At 45.8% G+C, this 16,311-nt stretch overlaps 1 protein-coding gene across 1 annotated transcript in view; it reads right to left on the reverse strand.

The window, feature by feature from the left end:
• Positions 1-922: 922 nt before the first annotated feature.
• The window catches only part of LOC144490311 (protoporphyrinogen oxidase-like), a gene marked incomplete at its 3' end in the record, with an annotated part of 31,505 nt that continues 16,116 nt past the window's right edge, over positions 923-16,311 (reverse strand). Inside the window, exons 2-3 of the mRNA XM_078208076.1 lie at positions 1,154-1,214; positions 923-1,041 (exon numbers count right to left, since the gene is read on the reverse strand). Coding sequence (XP_078064202.1) covers positions 923-1,041; positions 1,154-1,214 — 180 coding nt within the window. The remainder of the gene's footprint in view (positions 1,042-1,153; positions 1,215-16,311) is intronic.

A 16,311-nucleotide genomic window follows, 5' to 3' on the forward strand; every position in this document is an offset into this window, starting at 1 on the left:
GGAGAGAGAGGAGGTCGGGGGAGGAGAGAGAGGGAGTCGGGGAGGAGAGAGAGGGGGTCGGGGAGGAGAGAGAGGAGGTCGGGGGAGGAGAGAGAGGGAGTCGGGGAGGAGAGAGAGGGGGTCGGGGAGGAGAGAGAGGGGGTCGGGGAGGAGAGAGAGGGAGTCGGGGAGGAGAGAGAGGGAGTCGGGGAGGAGAGAGAGGGGTTCGGGGAGGAGAGAGAGGGGGTCGGGGAGGAGAGAGAGGGGGTCGGGGAGGAGAGAGAGGGGGTCGGGGAGGAGAGAGAGGGAGTCGGGGAGGAGAGAGAGGGAGTTGGGGAGGAGAGAGAGGGAGTCGGGGAGGAGAGAGAGGGGGTCGGGGAGGAGAGAGAGGGGGTCGGGGAGGAGAGAGAGGAGGTCGGGGAGGAGAGGGGGTAGGGGGCGCAGAGAGTGGGTGTCGGGTGGGGAGAGAGAGGGGGTCGGGGAGGAGAGAGAGGGGGTCGGGGAGGAGAGAGAGGGGGTCGGGGAGGAGAGAGAGGGGGTCGGGGAGGAGAGAGAGGGGGTCGGGGGTGCAGAGAGAGGGGGTCGGGGATGCAGAGAGAGGGGGTCGGGGGGGAGAGAGAGGAGGTCGGGGAGGAGAGAGTGGTAGTCGGGGAGGAGAGAGAGGGGGTCGGGGAGGAGAGAGAGGGAGTCGGGGAGGAGAGAGAGGGAGTCGGGGAGGAGAGAGAGGGGGTCGGGGAGAGAGAGGGGGTCGGGGGTGCAGAGAGAGGGGGTCGGGGAGGAGAGAGAGGAGGTCGGGGAGGAGAGGGGGTAGGGGGCGCAGAGAGAGGGTGTCAGGTGGGGAGAGAGAGGGTCAATGAGAGGCTGAGTGCCCAGGCTTGGGATGTGCAGGGGTCTGAGAGGTATCACTTTAAATGTGTTTATCTGCAGTCTGAGAGAGCCTCACCGAGACAGGCAACACCAGGCCCTCATACTCCAGGTTGACCACAGTGACTGACACACTGGAGATCTTCCTCAGTCTCTCACATACAACGTCCAAAGACGGAGGGAGGATCCTGCTCAGCGCTGCATGAAGAGGAGAGGTGAGAGGTGAGAGGTCAAAGGGCGAGTGGACAATGATGCACACAATCACAAGTTATCAAAACTCACGGCTGCCTCATTCACCCTGAGTACAAACCTTTCGCTGGGATTGAGGAAAAAATGTGATCCGCATTCACAGTCCCATCATCAAGCTGCACCTGAAAGTGAGAACAAAAAGTTCAAAGCTGAGAAACAGTGATTGGGTGAAGGAGGCTGAGAGTTTATATAAAGAATAACAGATACCGGAGAGTGAGTTACAGACTGGAATCTAATCGAGGGGTTTGGGGTGGTTTATAAATAGAATAACAGATATCCGGGAGTGATTTACAGACTGGAATCTAATCAAGGGGTTCAGGGTGGCTTATATATAGAATAACAGATACCCGGGAGTGAGTTACAGACTGGAATCTAATCGAGGGGTTCAGGGTGGCTTATATATAGAATAACAGATACCCAGGAGTGAGTTACAGACTGGAATCTAATCGAGGGGTTTGGGATGGTTTATATAAAGAATAACAGATACCCGGGAGTGAGTTACAGACTGGAATCTAATCGAGGAGTTCAGGGTGGTTTATATAAAGAATAACAGATACCTGGGAGTGAGTTACAGACTGGAATTTAATCGAGGGGTTCAGGGTGGTTTATATATAGAATAACAGATACCCGGGAGGGAGTTACAGACTGGAGTCTAATCGAGGGGTTCAGGGTGGCTTATATATAGAATAACAGATACCCGGGAGTGAGTTACAGACTGGAATCTAATCGAGGGGTTCGGGGTGGTTTATATAAAGAATAATAGATACCCGGGAGTGAGTTACAGACTGGAATCTAATCGAGGGGTTTGGGATGGTTTATATAAAGAATAACAGATACCCGGGAGTGAGTTACAGACTGGAATCTAATCGAGGAGTTCAGGGTGGTTTATATAAAGAATAACAGATACCTGGGAGTGAGTTACAGACTGGAATTTAATCGAGGGGTTCAGGGTGGTTTATATAAAGAATAATAGATACCCGGGAGTGAGTTACAGACTGGAATCTAATCGAGGGGTTTGGGATGGTTTATATAAAGAATAACAGATACCTGGGAGTGAGTTACAGACTGGAATCTAATCAAGGGGTTTGGGATGGTTTCAAGAGAATTACAGATACCCGGGAGTGAGTTACAGGCTGGAATCTAATCGAGGGCTTAGGGTGGTTTATATAAAGAATAACAGATACCCGGGAGTGAGTTACAGACTGGAATCTAATCAAGGGGTTCAGGGTAGTTTATATAAAGAATAACAGATACCCGGGAGTGAGTTACAGACTGGAATCTAATCGAGGGGTTTGGGGTGGTTTATATATAGAATAACAGATACCCGGGAGTGAGATACAGACTGGAATCTAATCGAGGGGTTTGGGGTGATTTATATATAGAATAACAGATACCCGGGAGTGAGTTACAGACTGGAATCTAATCGAGGGGTTCGGGGTGGTTTATATAAAGAATAATAGATACCCGGGAGTGAGTTACAGACTGGAATCTAATCGAGGGGTTTGGGATGGTTTATATAAAGAATAACAGATACCCGGGAGTGAGTTACAGACTGGAATCTAATCGAGGAGTTCAGGGTGGTTTATATAAAGAATAACAGATACCTGGGAGTGAGTTACAGACTGGAATTTAATCGAGGGGTTCAGGGTGGTTTATATAAAGAATAATAGATACCCGGGAGTGAGTTACAGACTGGAATCTAATCGAGGGGTTTGGGATGGTTTATATAAAGAATAACAGATACCTGGGAGTGAGTTACAGACTGGAATCTAATCAAGGGGTTTGGGATGGTTTCAAGAGAATTACAGATACCCGGGAGTGAGTTACAGGCTGGAATCTAATCGAGGGCTTAGGGTGGTTTATATAAAGAATAACAGATACCCGGGAGTGAGTTACAGACTGGAATCTAATCAAGGGGTTCAGGGTAGTTTATATAAAGAATAACAGATACCCGGGAGTGAGTTACAGACTGGAATCTAATCGAGGGGTTTGGGGTGGTTTATATATAGAATAACAGATACCCGGGAGTGAGATACAGACTGGAATCTAATCGAGGGGTTTGGGGTGGTTTATATATAGAATAACAGATACCCGGGAGTGAGTTACAGACTGGAATCTAATCGAGGGGTTCAGGGTGGTTTATATATAGAACAACAGATACCCGGGAGTGAGTTACAGACTGGAATCTAATTGAGGGGTTTGGGATGGTTTATATATAGAATAACAGATACTCGGGAGTGAGTTACAGACTGGAATCTAATTGAGGGGTTCGGGGTGGTTTATATATAGAATAACAGATACCCGGGAGTGAGTTACAGACTGGAATCTAATCGAGGGGTTTGGGGTGGTTTATATATAGAATAACAGATACCCGGGAGTGAGTTACAGACTGGAATCTAATCGAGGGGTTTGGGGTGGTTTATATATAGAATAACAGATACCCGGGAGTGAGTGACAGACTGGAATCTAATCGAGGGGTTTGGGGTGGTTTATATAGAGAATAACAGATACCCGGGAGTGAGTTACAGACTGGAATCTAATCGAGGGGTTCAGGGTGGTTTATATATAGAATAACAGATACCCGGGAGTGAGTTACAGACTGGAATCTAATCGAGGGGTTCAATGTGGTTTATATATCAAATAACAGAGGGAGTTACAGACTGGAATCTAATCGAGGGGTTTGGGGTGGTTTCTATATAGAATAACAGATACCCGGGAGTGAGTTACAGGCTGGAATCTAATCGAGGGGCTTAGGGTGGTTTATATAGAGAGTAACAGATACCCGGGAGTGAGTTACAGACTGGAATCTAATTGAGGGGTTTGGGATGGTTTATATATAGAATAACAGATACCCGGGAGTGAGTTACAGACTGGAATCTAATCGAGGGGTTTGGGGTGGTTTATATATAGAATAACAGATACCCGGGAGTGAGTTACAGACTGGAATCTAATCGAGGGGTTCAGGGTGGTTTATATATAGAATAACAGATACCCGGGAGTGAGTTACAGACTGGAATCTAATCGAGGGGTTCGGAGTGGTTTATATAAAGAATAACAGATACCCGGGAGTGAGTTACAGACTGGAATCTAATCGAGGAGTTCAGGGTGGTTTATATAAAGAATAACAGATACCTCGGAGTGAGTTACAGACTGGAATTTAATCGAGGGGTTCAGGGTGGTTTATATAAAGAATAATAGATACCCGGGAGTGAGTTACAGACTGGAATCTAATCGAGGGGTTTGGGATGGTTTATATAAAGAATAACAGATACCCGGGAGTGAGTTACAGACTGGAATCTAATCGAGGAGTTCAGGGTGGTTTATATAAAGAATAACAGATACCCGGGAATGAGTTACAGACTGGAATCTAATCGAGGGGTTCAGGGTGGTTTATATAAAGAATAACAGATACCTGGGAGTGAGTTACAGACTGGAGTTTAATCATGGGGTTCAGGGTGGTTTACATAAAGAATAATAGATACCCGGGAGTGAGTTACAGACTGGAATCTAATCGAGGGGTTTGGGATGGTTTATATAAAGAATAACAGATACCTGGGAGTGAGTTACAGACTGGAATCTAATCAAGGGGTTTGGGATGGTTTCTATATAGAATAACAGATACCCGGGAGTGAGTTACGGGCTGGAATCTAATCGAGGGGCTTAGGGTGGTTTCTATATAGAATAACAGATACCCGGGAGTGAGTTACAGACAGGAATCTAATCAAGGGGTTCAGGGTAGTTTATATAAAGAATAACAGATACCCGGGAGTGAGTTACAGGCTGGAATCTAATCGAGGGGCTTAGGGTGGTTTATATAAAGAATAACATGGGCGGAGATTAGAAATAGGAGAGGAGAGGTCACCCTGTTGGGAGTCTTTTATAGACCTCCTAAAAGTTCTAGAGAGGTTGAGGAAAGGATTGCGGAGTCAATCCTGCTTAGGAGTGAAAGTAATAGGGCAATTGTTATGGGGGATTTTAACTTGACTAATATTGACTGGAATTGTTATAGCTCTAGCTCGTTAGAGGGGTCAGTTTTTGTTCAAAGCGTGCAGGAAGGTTTTTTGACTCAGTATGTAGACAGGCCAACTAGAGGTGAGGCTATATTGGATCTGGTGCTGGGAAATGAGCCAGACCAGGTGCTAGACTTGGGAGTTGGTGTGCATTTTGGTGATAGTGACCACAATTCGGTTACGTTCACCTTAGTGATGGAAAGGGATAGGCATGAACCTCGGGCCAGTGGTTTTAGCTGGGGGAAGGGTAATTATGAGGCTATTAGGAGAGAATTAGGAAACATAGGTTGGACTAGGAGATTACAGGGACTGGGAACGTCCGACATGTGGAGTTTTTTCAAGGAGCAGCTACTGCGAGTCTGTGATAGGTATGTCCCTGTCAGGCAAGGAGGAATTGGTAGGGCTAGGGAACCGTGGTGCACCAAAAAAGTTTCTTTGTTGGTTAAAAAGAAAAAGGAGGCTTATGTTCGGATGAGACGTGAGCACTCGGGTAGTGCACTAGAAAGCTTTAGATTGGCTAAGAGGGAGTTGAAGAGCGAGCTTAGAAGGGCTAAAAGGGGACATGAGAAGACTTTGGCGGATAGGGTTAAAGAGAATCCTAAGGCGTTCTATAGGTATGTCAAGAACAGAAGGTTGGTTAGGGCAAGTTTAGGGCCAGTTATAGATGGCAGAGGGAAGTTATGTGTGGAACCGGAGGAGATTGGTGAAGCATTGAACCAATATTTCTCTTCGGTGTTCACGCAAGGGGACATGAATATAGCTGAGGAGGACACTGGGTTGCAAGGGAGTAGAATAGACAGTATTACAGTTGATAAGGAGGATGTGCAGGATATTCTGGAGGGTCTGAAAATAGATAAATCCCCTGGTCCGGATGGGATTTATCCAAGGATTCTCTGGGAGGCAAGAGAAGTGATTGCAGAGCCTCTGGCTCTGATCTTCAGGTCGTCGTTGGCCTCTGGTATAGTACCAGAAGATTGGAGGTTAGCGAATGTTGTCCCATTGTTTAAGAAGGGGAACAGAGACTTCCCCGGGAATTATAGACCGGTGAGTCTCACTTCTGTTGTCGGCAAGATGTTGGAAAAAATTATAAGGGATAGGATTTATAGTTATTTGGAGAGTAATGAATTGATAGGTGATAGTCAGCATGGTTTTGTGGCAGGTAGGTCGTGCCTTACTAACCTTATTGAGTTTTTTGAGAAAGTGACCAAGGAGGTGGATGGGGGCAAGGCAGTGGACGTGGTATATATGGATTTTAGTAAGGCGTTTGATAAGGTTCACCATGGTAGGCTTCTGCAGAAAATGCAGATGTATGGGATTGGGGGTGATCTAGGAAATTGGATCAGGAATTGGCTAGCGGATAGGAAACAGAGGGTGGTGGTTGATAGTAAATATTCATCATGGAGTGCGGTTACAAGTGGTGTACCTCAGGGATCTGTTTTGGGGCCACTGCTGTTTGTAATATTTATTAATGATCTGGATGAGGGTATAGTTGGGTGGATTAGCAAATTTGCTGATGACACCAAAGTCGGTGGTGTGGTAGACAGTGAGGAAGGGTGTCGTAGTTTGCAGGAAGACTTAGACAGGTTGCAAAGTTGGGCCGAGAGGTGGCGGATGGAGTTTAATGCGGAGAAGTGTGAGGTAATTCACTTTGGTAGGAATAACAGATGTGTTGAGTATAGGGCTAACGGGAGGACTTTGAATAGTGTGGAGGAGCAGAGGGATCTAGGTGTATGTGTGCATAGATCCCTGAAAGTTGGGAATCAAGTAGATAAGGTTGTTAAGAAGGCATATGGTGTCTTGGCGTTTATTGGTAGGGGGATTGAATTTAGGAGTCGTAGCGTTATGTTGCAACTGTACACAACTCTGGTGCGGCCGCACTTGGAGTACTGTGTGCAGTTCTGGTCCCCACATTACAGGAAGGATGTGGAGGCTTTGGAGAGGGTGCAGAGGAGGTTTACCAGGATGTTGCCTGGTATGGAGGGGAGATCCTATGAGGAGAGGCTGAGGGATTTGGGATTGTTTTCGCTGGAAAGGCGGCGGCTAAGAGGGGATCTTATTGAAACATATAAGATGATTAGAGGTTTAGATAGGGTGGATAGTGATAGCCTTTTTCCTCTGATGGAGAAATCCAGCACGAGGGGGCATGGCTTTAAATTGAGGGGGGGTAGTTATAGAACCGATGTCAGGGGTAGGTTCTTTACCCAGAGGGTGGTGAGGGATTGGAATGCCCTGCCAGCATCAGTAGTAAATGCGCCTAGTTTGGGGGCGTTTAAGAGATCCGTAGATAGGTTCATGGACGAAAAGAAATTGGTTTAGGTTGGAGGGTCACAGTTTTTTTTTAACTGGTCGGTGCAACATCGTGGGCCGAAGGGCCTGTTCTGCGCTGTAATGTTCTATGTTCTATGTTCTAACAGATACCCGGGAGTGAGTTACAGACTGGAATCTAATCAAGGGGTTCAGGGTAGTTTATATAAAGAATAACAGATACCCGGGAGTGAGTTACACACTCGAATCTAATCGAGGGGTTTGGGGTGGTTTATATATAGAATAACAGATACCCGGGAGTGAGTTACAGACTGCAATCTAATCGAGGGGTTCAGGGTGGTTTATATATAGAATAACAGATACCCGGGAGTGAGTTACAGACTGGAATCTAATCGAGGGGGTTCGGGGTGGTTTATATATAGAATAAGAGATACCCGGGAGTGAGTTACAGACTGGAATCTAATCGAGGGGGTTCGGGGTGGTTTATATATAGAATAACAGATACCCGGGAGGGAGTTACAGACTGGAATCTAATCGAGGGGTTCAGGGTGGTTTATATATAGAATAACAGATACGCGGGAGTGAGTTACAGACTGGAATCTAATCGAGGGGTTCAGGGTGGTATATATGTAGAATAACAGATACCCGGGAGTGAGTTACAGACTGGAATCTAATCGAGGGGTTCAGGGTGGTTTATATATAGAATAACAGATACCCGGGAGTGAGTTACAGACTGGAATCTAATCGAGGGGTTCGGGGTGGTTTATATATAGAATAACAGATACCCGGGAGTGAGTTACAGACTGGAATCTAATCGAGGGGTTCAGGGTGGTTTATATATAGAATAACAGATACCCGGGAGTGAGTTACAGACTGGAATCTAATCGAGGGGTTCAGGGTGGTTTATATATAGAATAACAGATACCCGGGAGTGAGCTACAGACTGGAATCTAATCGAGGGGTTCGGGGTGGTTTATATAAAGAATAACAGATACCCGGGAGTGAGTCACAGACTGGAATCTAATCGAGGGGTTCAGGGTGGTTTATATATAGAATAACAGATACCCGGGAGCGAGTTACAGACTGGAATCTAATCGCGGGGTTCGGGGTGGTTTATATATGGAATAACAGATACCCGGGAGTGAGTCACAGACTGGAATCTAATCGAGGGGTTCAGGGTGGTTTATATATAGAATAACAGATACCCGGGAGCGAGTTACAGACTGGAATCTAATCGCGGGGTTCGTGGTGGTTTATATATAGAATAACAGATACCCGGAAGTGAGTTACAGATTGGAATCTAATCGAGGGGTTTGGGGTGGTTTATATATAGAATAACAGATACCCGGGAGTGAGTTACAGACTGGAATCTAATCGCGGGGTTCGGGGTGGTTTATATATAGAATAACAGATACCCGGGAGTGAGTCACAGACTGGAATCTAATCGAGGGGTTCAGGGTGGTTTATATATAGAATAACAGATACCCGGGAGTGAGTTACAGACTGGAATCTAATCGAGGGGTTCGGGGTGGTTTATATATAGAATAACAGATACCCGGGAGTGAGTTACAGACTGGAATCTAATCGAGGGGTTTGGGGTGGTTTATATATAGAATAACAGATACCCGGGAGTGAGTTACAGACTGGAATCTAATCGTGGGGTTCAGGGTGGTTTATATATAGAATAACAGATACCCGGGAGTGAGTTACAGACTGGAATCTAATCGAGGGGTTCAGGGTGGTTTATATATAGAATAACAGATACCCGGGAGCGAGTTACAGACTGGAATCTAATCGAGGGGTTCGGGATGGTTTATATATAGAATAACAGATACCCGGAGTGAGTTACAGACTGGAATCTAATCGAGGGGTTTGGGGTGGTTTATATATAGAATAACAGATACCCGGGAGCGAGTTACAGACTGGAATCTAATCGCGGGGTTCGGGATGGTTTATATATAGAATAACAGATACCCGGAGTGAGTTACAGACTGGAATCTAATCGAGGGGTTCAGGGTGGTTTATATATAGAATAACAGATACCCGGAGTGAGTTACAGACTGGAATCTAATCAATTGGTTCGGGGTGGTTTATATATAGAATAACAGATACCCAGAGTGAGTTACAGACTGGAATCTAATCGAGGGGTTCGGGGTGGTTTATATATAGAATAACAGATACCCGGGAGTGAGTTACAGACTAGAATCTAATCGAGGGGTTCGGGGTGGTTTATATATAGAATAACAGATACCCGGGAGTGAGTTACAGACTGGAATCTAATCGAGGGGTTTAGGGTGGTTTATATATAGAATAACAGATACCCGGAGTGAGTTACAGACTGGAATCTAATCGAGGGGTTCGGGGTGGTTTATATATAGAATAACAGATACCCGGGAGTGAGTTACAGACTGGAATCTAATTGAGGGGGTTCGGGGTGGTTTATATATAGAATAAGAGATACCCGGGAGTGAGTTACAGACTGGAATCTAATCGAGGGGTTCGGGGTGGTTTATATATAGAATAACAGATCCCCGGGAGTGAGTTACAGACTGGAATCTAATCGAGGGGGTTCGGGGTGGTTTATATATAGAATAACAGATACCCGGGAGTGAGTTACAGACTGGAATCTAATCGAGGGGTTCGGGGTGGTTTATATATAGAATAACAGATACCCGGGAGTGAGTTACAGACTGGAATCTAATCGAGGGGTTCAGGGTGGTTTATATAAAGAATAACAGATACCCGGGAGTGAGTTACAGACTTGAATCTAATCGAGGGGTTCGGGGTGGTTTATATATAGAATAACAGATACCCCGGGAATGAGTTACAGACTGGAATCTAATCGAGGGGGTTCGGGGTGGTTTATATATAGAATAACAGATACCCGGGAGTGAGTTACAGACTGGAATCTTATCGAGGGGTTCAGGGTGGTTTATATATAGAATAACAGATACCCGGGAGTGAGTTACAGACTGGAATTTAATCGAGGGGTTCAGGGTGGTTTATATGTAGAATAACAGATACCCGGGAGTGAGTTACAGACTGGAATCTAATCGAGGGGTTCGGGGTGGTTTATATATAGAATAACAGATACCCGGGAGTGAGTTACAGACTGGAATCTAATCGAGGGGGTTCGGGGTGGTTTATATATAGAATAACAGATCCCCGGGAGTGAGTTACAGACTGGAATCTAATCGAGGGGTTCAGGGTGGTTTATATATAGAATAACAGATACGCGGGAGTGAGTTACAGACTGGAATCTAATCGAGGGGTTCAGGGTGGTATATATGTAGAATAACAGATACCCGGGAGTGAGTTACAGACTGGAATCTAATCGAGGGGTTCAGGGTGGTTTATATATAGAATAACAGATACCCGGGAGTGAGTTACAGACTGGAATCTAATCGAGGGGTTCAGGGTGGTTTATATATAGAATAACAGATACCCGGGAGTGAGCTACAGACTGGAATCTAATCGAGGGGTGCGGGGTGGTTTATATAAAGAATAACAGATACCCGGGAGTGAGTCACAAACTGGAATCTAATCGAGGGGTTCAGGGTGGTTTATATATAGAATAACAGATACCCGGGAGCGAGTTACAGACTGGAATCTAATCGCGGGGTTCGGGGTGGTTTATATATGGAATAACAGATACCCGGGAGTGAGTCACAGACTGGAATCTAATCGAGGGGTTCAGGGTGGTTTATATATAGAATAACAGATACCCGGGAGCGAGTTACAGACTGGAATCTAATCGCGGGGTTCGGGGAGGTTTATATATAGAATAACAGATACCCGGGAGTGAGTTACAGATTGGAATCTAATCGAGGGGTTTGGGGTGGTTAATATATAGAATAACAGATACCCGGAGTGAGTTACAGACTGGAATCTAATCAAGGGGTTTGGGATGGTTTCTATATAGCATAACAGATACCCGGGAGTGAGTTACAGGCTGGAATCTAATCGAGGGGCTTAGGGTGGTTTATATAAAGAATAACAGATACCCGGGAGTGAGTTACAGACTGGAATCTAATCAAGGGGTTCAGGGTAGTTTATATAAAGAATAACAGATACCCGGGAGTGAGTTACAGACTGGAATCTAATCGAGGGGTTTGGGGTGGTTTATATATAGAATAACAGATACCCGGGAGTGAGATACAGACTGGAATCTAATCGAGGGGTTTGGGGTGGTTTATATATAGAATAACAGATACCCGGGAGTGAGTTACAGACTGGAATCTAATCGAGGGGTTCAGGGTGGTTTACATATAGAACAACAGATACCCGGGAGTGAGTTACAGACTGGAATCTAATTGAGGGGTTTGGGATGGTTTATATATAGAATAACAGATACTCGGGAGTGAGTTACAGACTGGAATCTAATCGAGGGGTTCAGGGTGGTTTATATATAGAATAACAGATACCCGGGAGCGAGTTACAGACTGGAATCTAATCGCGGGGTTCGGGATGGTTTATATATAGAATAACAGATACCCGGAGTGAGTTACAGACTGGAATCTAATCAATTGGTTCGGGGTGGTTTATATATAGAATAACAGATACCCGGAGTGAGTTACAGACTGGAATCTAATCAATTGGTTCGGGGTGGTTTACATATAGAATAACAGATACCCGGGAGTGAGTTACAGACTGGAATCTAATCGAGGGGTTTGGGGTGGTTTATATATAGAATAACAGATACCTGGGAGTGAGTTACAGACTGGAATCTAATCGAGGGGTTTGGGGTGGTTTATATATAGAATAACAGATACCCGGGAGTGAGTTACAGACTGGAATCTAATCGAGGGGTTTGGGGTGGTTTATATAGAGAATAACAGATACCCGGGAGTGAGTTACAGACTGGAATCTAATCGAGGGGTTCAGGGTGGTTTATATATAGAATAACAGATACCCGGGAGTGAGTTACAGATTGGAATCTAATCGAGGGGTTTGGGGTGGTTTATATATAGAATAACAGATACCCGGAGTGAGTTACAGACTGGAATCTAATCGAGGGGTTTGGGGTGGTTTATATAGAGAATAACAGATACCCGGGAGTGAGTTACAGACTGGAATCTAATCGCGGGGTTCGGGGTGGTTTATATATAGAATAACAGAATAACAGGAGGAAGTGTTAGGTTTGTTAGAGAATATAAAGACTGACAAATCCCCAGGGCCTGATGGAATCTATCCAAGGCTGCTCAGGGAGACGAGAGGTGAAATAGTTGGGCCTCTGACGCAAATCTTTGTCTCGTCACTGGACACAGGTGAGGTCCCAGAGGATTGGAGGATAGCCAATGTGGTCCCGTTACTTAAGAAGGGTAGGAAGGATAACCCGGGTAATTATAGGCCGGTGAGCTTGACGTCCGTGGTGGGGAAGTTGTTGGAGAAGATTCTTAAAGATAGGATGTATGCGCATTTAGAAAGGAATAAACTCATTAACGATAGTCAACATGGTTTTGTGAGAGGGAGGTCATGCCTCACGAACCTGGTGGTGTTTTTTGAAGAAGTGACCAAAATGGTTGACGAAGGAAGGGCCGTGGATGTTGTCTATATGGACTTTAGTAAAGCGTTTGACAAAGTCCCTCATGGTAGGCTAGTGAAAAAGGTTGGATCCCATGGGATAAAGGGGGAGGTGGCTAGATGGGTGGAGAACTGGCTTGGTCATAGAAGACAGAGGGTGGTAGTGGAAGGGTCTTTTTCCGGCTGGAGGCCTGTGACTAGTGGTGTACCGCAGGGCTCTGTATTGGGACCTCTGCTGTTTGTGATTTATATAAATGATCTGGAAGAAGGAGTAACTGGGGTGATCAGTAAGTTTGCGGACGACACAAAACTGGCAGGACTTGCAGATAGTGAGGAACATTGTCAGAGGCTACAGAAGGATACAGATAGGCTGGAAATTTGGGCAAGGAAATGGCAGATGGAGTTCAATCCTGATAAATGCGAAGTGATGCATTTTGGTGGGAATAATGTAGGGAGGAGCTACACGATAAATGGAAGAACCATAAAGGGTGTAGAGACGCAGAGGGACCTGGGTGTGCAAGTCCACAGATCTTTGAAGGTGACGTCACAGGTGGAGAAGGTGGTGAAGAAGGCATATGGCATGCTTGCCTTTATAGGACGGGGCATAGAGTATAAAAGTTGGGGTCTGATGTTGCAGATGTATAGAACGTTGGTTCGGCCGCATTTGGAATACTGCGTCCAGTTCTGGTCGCCACACTACCAGAAGGACGTGGAGGCTTTGGAGAGAGTACAGAGGAGGTTTACCAGGATGTTGCCTGGTATGGAGGGGCTTGGTTATGAGGAGAGATTGGGGAAACTGGGGTTGTTCTCCTTGGAAAGACGGAGGATGAGGGGAGACTTAATAGAGGTGTATAAAATTATGAAAGGCATAGATAGGGTGAACGGTGGGAAGCTTTTCCCCGGGTCGGTGGTGACGTTCACGAGGGGTCATAGGTTCAAGGTGAAGGGGGGGAGGTTTAACACAGATATCAGAAGGACATATTTCACACAGAGGGTCGTGGGGGCCTGGAATGTGTTGCCGGGCAAGGTGGTGGAGGCGGACACACTGGGAACGTTTAAGACTTATCTAGACAGCTATATGAACGGAGTGGGAATGGAGGGATACAAAAGAGTGATCTAGTTTGGACCAGGGAGCGGCGCGGGCTAATTGTTCCTGGTTTCTCGTTTCAAGGCTTCATTCTACGATCATCTTGCTGGTGCCAGTACAGAGTGAGACTGCGGATAGTTGGGAACCTGTCTCGGGGGCAGGGGATTCATATGGTGTTCGTGGAAGTGGAAATGACTAGGGTTGGGAAGCATTTTCCGATTGGGGCCATTGTGATCTCCTGGACTCGTTTCGATCGCCTCAGGGGGTCGGAGAGGAATTTCCCAGATTTTTTTGTCCCCATATTGGCCCTGGGGTTTTTCACTCTGGGTTTTCGCCTCTCCCTGGAGATCACATGGTCTGGAATGGGGGGGTGGGGGTAAGTTAATAGGTTGTAATGAACAAAGCATCGTAGCTGTGAGGGACAGCTCGGTGGATAGGATATTGGTATGTAGATAGGCTGGAAAATTGGGCGGGGATCCTGGATTCAGGATTCAATCCTGGACCGGGGAGCGGCGCGGGCTTGGAGGGCCGAAGGGCCTGTTCCTGTGCTGTATTGTTCTTTGTTCTTTGTTTGTATTTAGAATAACAGATACCCGGGAGTGAGTTACAGACTGGAATCTAATCGAGGGGTTCAATGTGGTTTATATATCAAATAACAGAGGGAGTTACAGACTGGAATCTAATCGAGGGGTTTGGGGTGGTTTATCATAGAAATCATAGAAACCCTACAGTGCAGAAGGAGGCCATTCGGCCCATCGAGTCTGCACCGACCACAATCCCACCCAGGCCCTACCCCCACATATTTTACCCGCTAATCCCTCTAACCTACACATCCCAGGACTCTAAGGGGCAATTTTTTAACCTGGCCAATCAACCTAACCCGCACATCTTTGGACTGTGGGAGGAAACCGGAGCACCCGGAGGAAACAGATACCTGGGAGTGAGTTACAGACTGGAATCTAATCAAGGGGTTTGGGATGGTTTCTATATAGAATAACAGATACCCGGGAGTGAGTTCCAGGCTGGAATCTAATCGAGGGGCTTAGGGTGGTTTATATAGAGAGTAACAGATACCCGGGAGTGAGTTACAGACTGGAATCTAATTGAGGGGTTTGGGATGGTTTATATATAGAATAACAGATACCCGGGAGTGAGTTACAGACTGGAATCTAATCGAGGGGTTTGGGGTGGTTTATATATAGAATAACAGATACCCGGGAGTGAGTTACAGACTGGAATCTTATCGAGGGGTTCAGGGTGGTTTATATATAGAATAACAGATACCCGGGAGTGAGTTACAGACTGGAATCTAATCAAGGGGTTTGGGGTGGTTTATATATAGAATAACAGATACCCGGGAGTGAGTTACAGACTGGAATCTAATCGAGGGGTTCGGGGTGGTTTATATAGAGAATAACAGATACCCGGGAGTGAGTTACAGACTGGAATCTAATCGAGGGGTTCGGAGTGGTTTATATAAAGAATAACAGATACCCGGGAGTGAGTTACAGACTGGAATCTAATCGAGGAGTTCAAGGTGGTTTATATAAAGAATAACAGATACCTCGGAGTGAGTTACAGACTGGAATTTAATCGGGGGGTTCAGGGTGGTTTATATAAAGAATAATAGATACCCGGGAGTGAGTTACAGACTGGAATCTAATCGAGGGGTTTGGGATGGTTTATATAAAGAATAACAGATACCCGGGAGTGAGTTACAGACTGGAATCTAATCGAGGAGTTCAGGGTGGTTTATATAAAGAATAACAGATACCCGGGAATGAGTTACAGACTGGAATCTAATCGAGGGGTTCAGGGTGGGTTTATATAAAGAATAACAGATACCTGGGAATGAGTTACAGACTGGAGTTTAATCGAGGGGTTCAGGGTGGTTTATATAAAGAATAATAGATACCCGGGAGTGAGTTACAGACTGGAATCTAATCGAGGGGTTTGGGATGGTTTATATAAAGAATAACAGATACCTGGGAGTGAGTTACAGACTGGAATCTAATCAAGGGGTTTGGGATGGTTTCTATATAGAATAACAGATACCCGGGAGTGAGTTACAGGCTGGAATCTAATCGAGGGGCTTAGGGTGGTTTATATAAAGAATAACAGATACCCGGGAGTGAGTTACAGACTGGAATCTAATCAAGGGGTTCAGGGTAGTTTATATAAAGAATAACAGATACCCGGGAGTGAGTTACAGGCTGGAATCTAATCGAGGGGCTTAGGGTGGTTTATATAAAGAATAACAGATACCCGGGAGTGAGTTACAGACTGGAATCTAATAAAGGGGTTCAGGGTAGTTTATATAAAGAATAACAGATA

The sequence above is a fragment of the Mustelus asterias genome, unplaced genomic scaffold (genome assembly GCF_964213995.1).
Source record: "Mustelus asterias unplaced genomic scaffold, sMusAst1.hap1.1 HAP1_SCAFFOLD_3137, whole genome shotgun sequence".
NCBI classification, from domain to species: Eukaryota; Metazoa; Chordata; class Chondrichthyes; order Carcharhiniformes; family Triakidae; genus Mustelus; species Mustelus asterias.